The sequence below is a fragment of the Drosophila rhopaloa genome, unplaced genomic scaffold, assembly GCF_018152115.1.
Source record: "Drosophila rhopaloa isolate 14029-0021.01 unplaced genomic scaffold, ASM1815211v1 contig_115, whole genome shotgun sequence".
NCBI classification, from domain to species: Eukaryota; Metazoa; Arthropoda; class Insecta; order Diptera; family Drosophilidae; genus Drosophila; species Drosophila rhopaloa.
In genome coordinates, this window is record NW_025334990.1 from 3345756 (window position 1) to 3359504 (window position 13749).

Genomic DNA, 13749 nt, shown 5'->3' on the forward strand with positions numbered 1-13749 from the left:
ATTGGCCAAATATAAAACCCATAGAAAATCCCAACTTTCTAACTTTACAAACACCAAAGTTATGGCATTTCCGATCAATCAGTTATATGGCAGCTATAGGATATAGTCGGCCGATCCTTATGAAATTTGGTAGGTCGGATTGATTGGCCAAATATAAAACCCATAGAAAATCCCAATTTTCTAACTTTACAAACACCAAAGTTATGGCATTTCCGATCAATCAGTTATATGGCAGCTATAGGATATAGTCGGCCGATCCTTATGAAATTTGGTAGGTCGGATTGATTGGCCAAATATAAAACCCATAGAAAATCCCAACTTTCTAACTTTACAAACACCAAAGTTATGGCATTTCCGATCAATCAGTTATATGGCAGCTATAGGATATAGTCGGCCGATCCCGGCCGTTCCGACTTATATACTGCGTGCAAAGGAAAGAAGGGTGTGTGCAAAGTTTCAATCCGATAGCTTTAAAACTGAGAGACTAGTTTGCGTAGAAACAGACAGACGGACAGACGGACAGACGGACAGACGGACAGACGGACATGGCTATATCAACTCAGGAGGTGATCCTGATCAAGAATATATATACTTTATAGGGTCGGAGATGTCTCCTTCACTGCGTTGCACACTTTTGACCAAAATTATAATACCCTCTGCAAGGGTATAATAACAATTTTGTTAAGTATAAAGATTTATGAAGTAACGTTTTTAGAAATTTAAAAAGCTTAAGGTTAAATTTTTGGCATGCTTAAAAAGGATGAGGCGAAAATAACTTATCCTCCTAAATAAATATCTTATCATTTTTAAGGCATAAACATTAATGTATCAAAATTATCATCCATATCTAACAAAATGTTTATACTCGATTATGTTGAAAGAGTAAAAACTTTTTATATATTAAATCAATTTTTAACGAAAAAGTTTATCCTCGACTGTTCGGAAAAAGTTATTATATATTAAATCGTTATGAGAATACAAGAAAAAACTCACTGTATCGAAACACACTTGCATATTTCTTAAGTTCACTGTTCGAATGATTACTGAGTTTTAAAAATAAAAAACTGACTTTTTAAATTTCTTGTATTATTATTATTAAATTGATTATTGAAGTTCATCGGCCAGGTACTTTTCGGGATCGTAGAAGGAGGTCATCACGATGCGACCGCTGAACTTGCGTCCACTCAGCGCCGTCAAGGCCTTTTGGCAATCCTCCACGGACTCGAACTGGACGAAGACCTTGCCACAGCCCCGCTGCGGGGATTGGCCCATGGGTCGGGGGATCTTGATGGTGCGGACGTCTCCGTACTTGGTGCACTCCTCCTTGATGTCCGAGCGGATGTCCTCGAACTCCTCGTCGTCCAGCAGTTCCTCCGGCAAGACCATGTTGAGCAGGCACAGAACCTCGGTGGCTGTGCCGGCGTTTAAAAGCGAGGATATCCCCGGAACCTGCACCGTGGGCACCTGTCCAGTAATCGCGTTCTTTCCCCCGGCAATAGAGCGCTGGACCACCAGCTTGCGATCCCCCAACTGCATGCCATGCAATCCAGCTATGGCCTGATCCGTGACCGTGGGATCCAGGTACTCGAAGAAGGCGAAGCCCTTGCTCAAGCTCGTGCTGCTGTCCTTCACCAGGTTGAATCCCCTCAGCTTCCCGAAGGACAGTAGCAGCTCCTTGATCTGATTCTCGTTCAGGCAAGTGGGCAGGCCACCCACGTAGATCTTGTTCGGAGAGTCGGGAACGAGGGGGGAGATCACATGTGATGCGGCAGAGGCAGCAATGGGAGGCATGGTGAAAGTGGTTTGGGGCAGACTAAAACCAGTGTCCGAATCCGAGGAATTCCCGTTGGCCACCGGCTGGTAGTCGTGGGGTCTTCGTATCTTCAGGGTCTGTCCGCGGAAGCTGATCCCATCGAAGTTGATGGCCTGGGTGGCCTCGTCCATCGATCGGAATTCCAGGAAGGCGAAGTTCTTCTCCAGATTCGTCTGACACGTCAGCACCGCCTTGCCGTCCAAATACTGCGAGCCCTCGAGTCCCAAGGACAGGATCTGATGGTTGAAGAACTCCATCATGTCCTCCTCCGTGATGCCGAATGGAATATTGCCCACATACAGACGACGCGCTTGTCGGGTGACCATCGCAATGGCGGCGGACTCCGCGGTGGGCGGGGCATCCGGCAGAATCCGCGAGGCTATCTGCCCGCTGGCCTGCATGGCCTTGTACTGGAGCGGAGTCAGGTGTTCGTACCCGGCCGGCGGAATGTCCCAGGACGAGGGAGCACGACCCGGACGTCGTTCCAGTCGGGATTTGTCTACAAAGATCGCATTGGAGCGCGTGGGTCGGGGGCGAGAACTGGAACGCGAACGGGAACGTTCATTCTGGGTGCGGTCCCTACGCAACCGACGACGACCCATGGTTTCGATAAATATCCACAAAGAGAAGGTCCAACAAAGGAGAAATAAGTGCTGTTAATAGTCGAAACAGATTTTTGACAGCTTGGAAAAGGGTGACAGCCCGTGGAATCGATAATAAGGAGTGTGACCTTACTTAAACATTGGAAGTACAAATAATACAAATATAGTTGAAAACAGCTTACATTTTTTTATTTATATCTTTAGCTTTGTACAAATGCATATGAGGGAAGCTAATAATTTTTAAAAACAAAGGGCTACCCCAAATTCTTACAGAACAATTTTTTTTCATTTTTAATAATGTTTACATTGCCATAAAAAATATTTATTCTATTACTTTATGCCTTGATTTCAAAAATATGTGTTGATTTTCAAATAAAAATGTTTGCTAAAAATACATTTACTAAGCCTTCATATAAAAGAAAATAAATTATAGTTATATAACTCGTCAAACCCGTCATCACTTCTTTCCAGTTTTGTAAACCTCAAAGCGACACTTAAATCCATTAAAATATTTTCCCTAGCCCAATAAATATATCAAAAATTTATTAATTTAAATGCCAACATTTCGCTGAAAGCCACAATTAAGTCGTTTATCATATAACCGAATAGTTTTCGGCTTTTATTGTGATTCGTTATATCTTTCGACAAAAAAACGTATCTACGTATCTGCGGGTGCATATTTCCACCGAATAATCATAATCATCATAATTTTCGTTAATATCGCCAATCAATTATAATTAATTGGCAACGGCTCGCCCGCAGGCAAAATAAATAGAGAAGAAGCAATTTGTTAGGGAATGCTTTTTGGGTTCGTCAAAAGAGCTGCGTGTGTCTCCATCGCAATGTGTGGTCTTCCCAGTTCATGTGCCCTCAGGGGGTTCCGTCCAGGGATAGAAAGAGCTCGCAAGGAACCAATCCTCACGACATTCCTTGGAAACACGACAACGACTTCATTTGGAACCGAGGGCGGCTCAATTAATTCAAAAAAGGCGACACAATAAAACTGTCAACCCAGATCGGACAAAAGAGGGATATCAAACTTAGGACAGAGAAGCGTTCTATTCACGGAAAAAAATCTTCCTTAAACGATTACATATGGGTGAAAAAAAGATCATTGGCAATTTTAGTTTACAACTTTTTATTCTTAATTATTTGCTTTGATAGAGCTATAATATAAATTTCGTATAATACCCTTATAGATTATTTAAATACCGATTTAAACTCTACAGTGTTTAATATCATTTAGTCCAACTCATTTTGTTTTATATTCTTCATACTTGCAACTTTAAATATTATCTCCATCTTATGCAAAAGATTTTCCCTCAGTGGTAGAAACACAGCTCCTATTTCACCACTCTTCTCGATTGAATCCTCAATAAACAACTTTGTCGGACCCAAACCCAAGTGATAATTTATGTCCTCGATCGCCGAATGAGCCACACGATCTCCTGCGGTCTGGGATCCGCGATCCTTTATGGAGATGCAGGCATTTTTCTCCCATCAACCAGGATAATGGTCTACTGTTTAATGGCTATTTGATGGCCAAGCGATCGCGCACAGATAAAAAGATACAGTCCCAGTCATGATTCAATGCCAATTTGACACTTGGAAGGAGATGGAGCGGGGAGCGGGGGTGCATAGTAAAACGCAATCTCTGTCCGGCATTAAGCCTAAATTAAATATATTTCATCCAGTGTCCAAAAACCAATTAATTCTTTGTTCTGGCGTTTGGGCTTGTTGTTGTTGTTGCTGGTGTTCCAATGGCCAGAACCTGTCCACAAGCCTGACAAACGCAATTAATTTCTCCATTTAAATTCAGGCAACGTCGCCCCCCTCCCCTCCCCACCCTTCCCGTTGCCTTGGGCTCCGACTTTCTGACATATCCCCACATTGATGTCCATCGATGGCGGTGTCCAGATGATGACGAGCCCCTCCGTTTTTTTCGTTCCCAAATTTCGATTTCGGCCTTTTATTTAAACAATAACGAAGGCGATAAATTAATTTTTTCTTTAACACACAAACAACTCAATAAAAATTCATAACAGATTGTGCCACGTTTGAGTTTTGGCCACATGCATGAAATGGAAATCAGATAAGAGGCAAAAAATCGTGCACACCACTATATTAAAATTGTTCTGGATGAAATTTAAGTTTTTTGGTTGTGTGGGAAACAATTTTGGAAACTTAAGTGAATTTTGATGTTGAAGAGATTTTGAAGGTAGACATAATGTGAAACATTTTATAGTTTAGTTTGATTTTATGTTATTTATATGTTCCTATATATAACATTTTGTATACAAAAAAAATCGAATATTTTTCAAAATCCTTTGGACATTTTCATTTCATTTAAAAAAAAAATTGTAACCCACATCATATATCAAATACTGAAAAATTTTTTAAAAATATATAGACTGGAGTTCATCGCAAATACCCCTTTTAAAATATGCCAAAACGCGTGTAAAAATTATGTGTTGGTAAAATCATCGCACAATCCTCAAAAATGATCTATGTTGTCCTATACAATTTTCATTCTGTGTACGATGTTAATGGCGTTTTCTAATAATTTTAAAAGAGTTAAATTCACAAAATTGTCTATACAAATAGTTCTTGCTTATGAATTTTGTTCCCAAACACATTAGATATAAAATTAATTTATCTTATTTGCACTTTGTTCTTTCACATTAGTTATACGAACCATTTTGTATTTTCGCACTAAAACAAAGACTTATTTTAGCATTGTTAATCACACTCTCTTAAAATGTTCTATCATTTTGTTGTGTTTACCGACTAGATGGCGACTATTTGCTTAAACTGCAATATTTATTATATTTATTTTAAAATATACAAACCAAATTTGCAACCAATAGTTTGTTTTCCATGTTGTTTAGGTTGTGTTTTGTTGTCTTCTTTGTGTGTCTTTAAAAAAATAACACTGCCATATTATTCAGGCAAATGGATACCGCACAAGTTAAAAATTTGTATTTGTTAGAGCCCGTGGGACAGATTGATATTTATACATTTTGAGTGACCCCGAGGCTTGAGCCAAGTTTGGGTGGGCGGGGAGTCCTATCTTGCGGTCAAAACTCTTTCCACGAATTGGGGACCCCAAATGAAAAAAGAGGACAAATAATTTTATAATGAACTCCGGGTTCGGGGCGATTTCATTGATGGGTTCGTTTTCGGTGGCACCAATTGATTTGTGGCCGTAAGCGTGTGAACGTGATTTTATTATCAAATATTGTCCATGTCGTGTTAGTTTTAGTAAATTAAATAAATCATCCAATGGCAAACAGCAAAAAGTTTTCTGTGCGAGTACGGTTTTGTCAACAACAGCATTTCAATTTATTTTCTGATGAATCAACAGAAAAGAAAAAGCCATCACGAAAAATAAAAACAAAATAATGAAAGCAAAAATAATACAATTTTTGCATACAGCTTTTGCCCTTTGCCCAGATGTGGCTGTCTCTTTTTTATTTGTCCCCGTCTCCCTTTCTCCATAAATATCTCTCGAGTGCATCCGCAACTACTTCAGATTACAGATTTCAGTATAACAATTTGTTTTTTCCCTCGTGTTTTTGTTTTTTCTTTTTTTATATTGTTTTATGCAATTTCTCGACAATTTGTCGGAGGCTTCTTCTCGTGCCATCGCTTCATTCTTCAGTTTTGGGTGAGGAATTTGCATCATAAATTGTCAGAGATGTCATAAAAAATAAATATATTTGTACATACTGCATATACATTACTGTATATACATTCCGTTCGGTCTTTGTTTTTGGAGAAAAAAACCAAAAAAAATGCAGAAGAGGACTTTGTGTGGAGGGCAGGGATTTTGTGGGAGGACATTGACATTCAGCTGGTTCTTCGTAATTTCATTTCACTTCACATCAGAGAGTTCTCCTTCTCCTTTATTTTTTTCTGGGGTCACTCCTTGTGTGATGCAACTGAATTAAGCCCGAAGATACCGCTTTCGAGCGAGAAAAGGGAATTCCTAATGATATTGTGGCCCCAATTATCTGCTTAGAGTTGGCCAAAGGAATATGTAATACAGTTAGCTGAAGTGCAATCACATCGGATCAGAAAAGGCGGTTGTCGCTTTAAACAGCTTTGTAATCAGGTTTTAAACTAACTGGGATTTTATTCAGTTTTTAAAAGAGTTCAAAGGAAATCATAATGCGTATATTACTTAACAAGAGAGATCGTTATGTTTAAGTTTCACGTCCATGGAAAAATAAGTATTAGCAGAAAATGTTTTTATTTATTTCGTAGGAGAAGTATGTATATACAGAATTTATTATTTACTAGCATTTATTTTCATAAAAAAGGCTACATATTATTTGTTTTTGTATATCTGCGTTAATATTTTGTAATAGAATTTTTTCGGTGTGCTCACTAATCACTTTTTTTGATCGAAATTTGTATGGATGTACGGTTGAATTCTATCTACATTTTAAGCCAGATTCCAAGAGCGAAAAAATGGAAACAAAAAATTAAATTATGCACTATTTAACCTTTAGTATTTCGCACCATTACAGTTATAAACCAACATTTGCAGATTGCCTTTGTACAAAATACACGTACCAAATTTTTCGATTAAATGCAAATTTAACAATGCACACTGGGTACATAGAACTTTGTCCTTCTCAACCAAAATTAAAATTAATTTGTACGTGTAATTTGTAATTAGTTGCGCAAAATATATTCGACTAAAACAAACAATATTGATGTTTTTTATACAAAATTCAATTAAAATTGTTTTTAAAAAGAACATGTTTTTCTTAACGTTTCTGACATAATTCCCTTTCGATGATTTTTAATCAACTTTAAACATCTAATCAGAAATCCAATAAATTTTGTTTCTATCGTTTGAATGCAGTCCAAAAAGTTTCACAGATTTGCTGATTCGAACAGAGCTTCAACCCCATTTGATAATGGGTGATCAACATTTAATGTGGAAATTTTCATAACTATTCGATTTCTGAAGGAGAGTGCTCAAGTCGATGGTCGCCTTTTCCATTTTCCCTTCGATTCTGTAAGAAACTATACAAAAGTCATTGTTTCAACCCCAGAAACAAGCCACAAATGCCATTAAATGGATTCCCCCACCATGGATTCGCCCTGCACCCCCTTTTTTGTGGGGTCTCTTCCCTCCTCTCCCCACCACTTCAGTTCCCCTTCGCTGCACTTACAATATTTATATCCTCCCCTTTGGAATTTAACCCTTGAACGCTTCTTCTCTGAAATTGATTTCTATGCAATTGTTGTTTTGCTCGAAGACTTTGAAGGAATTTATGTTTATGCTGCTCCCTTGGCCATTCTGCCCGACATCGTTATAATTCAATAACCAGATTCCATCCTTTCTTGGGGGAGACCCTCCTTCTTCAATCGCCTTCCTTTGTCTCGGACAATGCGTTAAAATCAATTCAGAATTTATGCACTTTGGCTGGGTAATTTATTTTATGAATGTTTAATAATCTGTGCACTGAGTAAATTTATGACAATCGCATGTTAATTGCCTGCTTGGCGCCGATATGTCAGTCAACAAGAAGGGCCAGAAAGGGGTTGGTTTGCCAGTTTACCAGTTTGCCAGTTTGCCAGTGGTCGTTTGTTGGGGATATAGCTTAGCAGTCGAGTCGCTCATTTTGTTTACATTCAATTTCATAAGTGGTAGTCCAAGGGGAGATCTATTGACCAGCGTTGACTCTGGGAGCCCCAACTCCCCCTTGGAGTCCTTGGGATGGGGGAAGAGACATAAGCACTAGGCTGACATGTTGAACACATCATTAGAGCGCCCTGCTGACGAATATCGATTGAAATTTCCATCAGCCATTTAATCAGAGGGGAAAAATGGGGGCAAGAGAAACATTCACAGTTAAATATATGGTCTAGGACTAACCAGAACTTAGTGGCTTACTTTGGAGAGTAGAAGTTGTACATAAGCTTTCAGTGAATAATGACAATGAATAAAGGCAAGCAATTTTGGCTATCAATAAACAAGACAATGTTTGCTGCTCTTAAAATTACATGGATTGCATATTGGGATAAGATAGTTTAACAATTATCTTAGTCAAGATTTACATTTAATACATTTAATTCTAAAATATAAATAAATCAATTTAATATTCTTGCTCGCAAATAATTTAAAACACAATGGTCACTAATGTTTACCTTAAAATTCATCGTTAAATAATCAATAAATAAAATATATATTTCTGGCACATAAAACAAGACTGATTTTTCTATCAAAGAGGAAATTTAATGTTTGATATTTACCTTTTAAGGAGAGATAGGTCCACAATTTCTTTTGTGGTCAAGTGAACAGATGGAATTCGTTCCAGGCACTCTAAAATTCTTCTGTCATTCACCTAACCAACTTGGTCGTTTCCTCTCAAATTCCCACTGAAGCTCCACTGACTGACTAGTTGGTGACCCACTTGGAGCTCGTAAATCGCCAGAACTACTTCAAGTTACTATCCGTGCATCCTGGCTGGCCATCATATTCTTCAACGTGGAACCGAAAGCGACACTTGTTTGTCTAAGCGCTGTCGCGTGGCAACCTCTGACCTCTGCCCTCTGCCCTCTGTCCCCTGTTGTCTGTCCTGCGTGTTTTCTCACCGCCTCTCTGTATTTTCCGCTTTTCCTCGTGATCTCTTGGCCGAGGCAAATTTGCGGCAGTCGCAGTGGAAAGACCAACAGAAAGTTTGAAGAGCATGATTTATGGAAGCTCTACACATCATAAGCGAATGCGTTTATCATTTTTTACACTCGAAGCCAAAGCCGAAGCTGCAGCTTGGCTAAAATCTTGAAACTGGCGACGTTGACAAATGACTAAAACAGGCGGCAAATCCTGAGGCCCTGAAGCCTTGAAATCCGTCCAAAGCTCCGGGGCTGCTCTTAATTTGATCTCTATTTCAGTTTCGGTTTCAGCACGTGCATCCGGATTCCGGACAGGAAAGATATTCCTTTCGTGCTGTCATTAAATATGCAATAGATTCCTCCGCTCCTTCTAACTTTGTTTTTGTTTCTTTTAAAGCATTTGGCCAGTCAGTGTCGCATAAATTATTCTGTTAACAAGTTGTGTCAACATCATCATTAACAACAACCACTACAACTACACTGCGGCACATCTTATTGTCGGCTGGAGTCTGAAATGTGAGACGACGACGACTACGACAAGGTCCGCATCAAGTGAAACTTTTTTTATATTTTTCCTCTTCTATTGGCTAATGGGAAACATGTGTTGCCGCAAAAAGTTGGACATGCGAGTTGGCCGGGGCGATTCGAGGCAAGAACGGCGACATTTGCAATGGAAATCGACGGACTGAAGGTGCAATTTCAAGCCTCGAGATAATCCAGTTGAGAAATATAAAACTGGATGAAGTCGCATATCATAAATAGAACTGAGCTTTGTGTATGATTAAGAATTGAACTGAAATTAGATTAATGTTTTTGCTTTTCCAGAAATATTTTTTGTGTGGCCTCAAAAACTTGCTTACTTTAAAATTGTTCAGAAGCATATTTCTTATAAGAAGAACGTAAAATGTATAATCTGACATTTAAGAAATATTGTTCTGCTCTTAAATTATTTCTTCGAAAGTGATGCGTTTATCACAATTTATAAATATATATTTGTGGTATAAAATAAATCAAATTAAAATTTGTTTAAAGAATATTTTGTTATGATTTGAAAGATATTTAAAATAAAATAAATGGTTTATTTTATAAACTCTTATTGCTGATATTTTATACCATCAATATCTAAATTGAAATGTTATTTTTAATTAGAAATTGTATTCTTCCCAACCAAGTTCAGTAAAAGCGCTAGATCTTCCTTACAAAAATTAGCCTTTTTTAAAACTCAACCTAACGTCATTAATAGATCTCCAGCCAGGTCATTATAAACTTTTACTGCTCTCCCCTTACCAAGTAACATTTTTTGAATTCCTGGAAGCTCAAACATTTTTATGTGCAACACCATTGCATTTTGTGCAGTTCCCCCACAATTCCCAGCGTAACCCATTCGACACTTGACCATTCCACGCACAACCAGGCAAACTTCCTCCCACTTACTAGCGATAATCCAAGCCCAGAGGATGTCAACGAACCAGGGAAGTTCTTGGGTTCAGTTTACCCATTTGTGGATAGCTCAGCCATGACCAAAGACGTGAAAAGACGGTGCCTTGTGGGCTTCTTGGCAATTATCGGCAATCGCAGAGGAAGCGATCCCAAGAAACATAAGTCAAAATTCCCCGACTTCGCCGGCAATTGCAACTAAGTGGAAAACAAAGAGAGGCGCCTGAGCAGTGGCGATTACCTTTTACGATTAGAGCGAAAAGTGTCAGGCAAATCAACCTGGGTGAGGGGAGGGGAGAGGGAGGGGAAATGGGCAAATATGAATCATATTTTCCGATCGGGAAGCCAACTTCCTGGTCAACAAACAAACTCGCAAACCCGAGAGTCAATGGCTAATTGGATTTCCCGAATGGATTCCGCAGCCGAGGACGAGGATTGGGCCATGCTCTAAACAATAAATGTGTGGCCGAGGAGATTCGGTTTTTCGCTGGCCATTGTCAAAGGGTCTCCTACTCGCTGGCCGGCTTTGTCAGCCTCGGACACTCTGGCATAAAGTGAAATTGTGCGTAAAATTCGTTGGTCACGTTTCCACGTCTGTTGACAATTGTTTTTGCCCGGCTCTGTTGTGTTTTCTGCCATTAAACGCGTGCACATGCTGCCCCATCCCCTCCTGCCCTCCATTCATCCATCCTTAGATGACTGCAGTTCGTGTCATTTCCATTGTGTGGTCCCAACACTTGAAAAAATGATTGAGAATGACTTGAACTTTACACTTTAGTTGCAGTGCTCAACAAAACAAATTTCGTAAATTGGCCAGCAAATGTAAACTCTTCGTAATAACAACTTTATATTAGAAACTAATACGTGATAATAAATAAATAAATTATTCTTAGCAGAAATTAGCATTAAAATAAAATTATACGAAATGTTCCAAATAAAGTAATTTATCAAAAATAAAGAAACATATTGTTCCAAAAGTAGAGCAAGTATTTTTCCAAGTGCAGAAACCTCTGGTGACTGCAGCTAATCTTTTGTTTAGATGTTACATGGCACAAAGGAAGGGAAGAGGGAAGAGGGGAAAAGGGAAGAGGAACAGGAACAGAGCTAGCTCCCGCTGAGGCCTCAAATTAGGCACAAATTTCACTGGCCGAGTGTCAATTCTGATCATATCTGGGACGCACTCGGGCCAAATTGCACTGGCGACAGGGAGCGGACAGGATATAGCCGGAACGATATGGGACAGAGGATATGTTGAGTGGTGGGAGAGGGAGAGGGCGGGGACAGAGGGACACACCTTTATGCCGGATCTGGGTTTCAAACTCATTACCAACATTTGGCAAACTATTGGACAATAACAATGCTATTTATCGGAAACGAAATACAATGCATATCTGTAGAGATGTATACTTTTTCAATTTAAATTAAAAACCACTAAATTACTAAATGAAATGCAAAACAAATAACCAAATCATTAATGGATTTGTCTTAAATTAAGTCTTAATATGTATATTTTTGTTTTTTGCAAGATCTTATTTAAATTTTAAGTTTCATCTCCTTTAACAACAACATCAAAAAAGTTAATCAAACAAGTAACCTGAGGGGAACTTCGGTGAATTAATTTTAAGGTCACAAGAGGTCAATTGAAGGAGGCTTTAGGCCAGAACAAACAGCAGAGTTAAAGGCAAAAGCAACAGGAAACAGAACAGCACTTGAAGAAATCCTGCAACACTGACCAACAAGCCGAGGAGCAATAAGGAAACTTGAAGTGAGTTAAAGGTTGGGTTTGCGTCGGTGGTTGGTGGAGTGAAGTGGCTTATAAAGGATTGCGTTGCCAGGAAGCAAGGTTTATTGTGTAACGCCACTGCAGGAGAGGAATCCAACCCAGCCCAACCCAGCCCATTCCAAGCCAAACCAAACCGAGTAAACCAAACGTAAAGCACACACACTCTGTCTCCGTCCTTCTTTTTTTCTGTCACTTGTTCCCCTCTCCCTTTCCCCTCACCCTTTCCCCTCTCCCTTTCCCCTCTCCCTTTCCCCTCTCCCTTTCCCCACTCCCTTTCCCCTTTCCCGTTCTCCTCCCCCACTTCACTTACTTACATCGCGATTTTTGGTGTATATTATGACCCGACTTTGGTCAGTGATGGGCACTTTGATATTTATATAGCCAGATTTATTAAATGATTTTTTTCAACTACTACTCAATTAATTTTTAGTACACAAATCAAATTAGGAAATGTATTTTTAGTTGCAACTATGTTTTAGATTTCATACACAAGACAGTTAATGCAGTTACTCTTCTAGTGCGGCATAAAATATATTTCGAAATTTTAAAATATTGGCATTTTGCTGAGATGTCAATATCATGCTTTTCATGATTTAATCATTAATTAAAATTAACGAATCAATGATCTTTTGTGACCTACAACTTTAAGCACTTTGCCACCAAAAAAAAACGTTTTGAGGAAACACCAATAAATGTATTTCTAATCAAACAGGAAGTATTTAAATATTATTCCAATATTATTGACTTATTTATGTGACTCTCCATTATATTTGTAAGAAATAATTTAGCTACTTTTTGTAATCTCGGAAGAACAACACTGTTTCGAAAATGATAAATGAGGGCAAACGCGAGGGGTCAGCGGGATAAGGAGGAGGACAAACCGTGAGCAGTTGGTCGAGTGAAATGCAAAAATTATTGCGAAATGTTTTTATGACGACTGAAATATTCGTTGACTCCGGCTCCAGTTTCACTCCCACGTTAACTCCGTAGAATACCCCAACCACCCAGTACCTTCCCGTTTTACTCACGATTTTTTTCCGGGATCGAAGCTTTTATTTTTTGCGAGATTGTAACGCATTGATGATGTGTGGATGTGTGTGTGGGCGCAAATGGCATGTTCAATGGTGTGGGTGTGTATCCGTGTGACGTTGCTGTGATGTCCTGCTGAATCTGCAGCTGTGTGTCGATTTTTAAGCCTTTGGGCATTTTATTTGTTTTAAGCAAAAGCAACAAGAAGTGAAAAGGCAGGAATCAGAAATAAATTCTGTGCATGGTAAGGAAATGTCCTCCGGAAAGGAGAAAAAACACGAATTCGCTATGCTCTCTGGATACTACTTTAATTTAATTTCATCCTGTGTAAAAAATCTTTTGGCTAAATATTTACTTCATTTTTAGGATTTCTGCAGCAGAAAGAATTTGTAAAAATAATTTGAAGAAAGCGAATTTAAGCTAGAATAACAAAAGTGGGAACCCAAAAAAAA

At 38.9% G+C, this 13749-nt stretch overlaps 1 protein-coding gene across 1 annotated transcript; it reads right to left on the bottom strand.

Annotated features, from left to right (window-relative positions):
* Positions 1 to 1069: 1069 nt before the first annotated feature.
* LOC108043630 (splicing factor U2AF 50 kDa subunit) lies at positions 1070 to 2488 on the bottom strand. The gene has a single exon (XM_017122413.1). The coding sequence runs from the start codon at positions 2413 to 2415 to the stop codon at positions 1105 to 1107; it is 1311 nt and encodes a 436-aa protein (XP_016977902.1). The 5' UTR covers positions 2416 to 2488; the 3' UTR covers positions 1070 to 1104.
* Positions 2489 to 13749: the final 11261 nt, after the last annotated feature.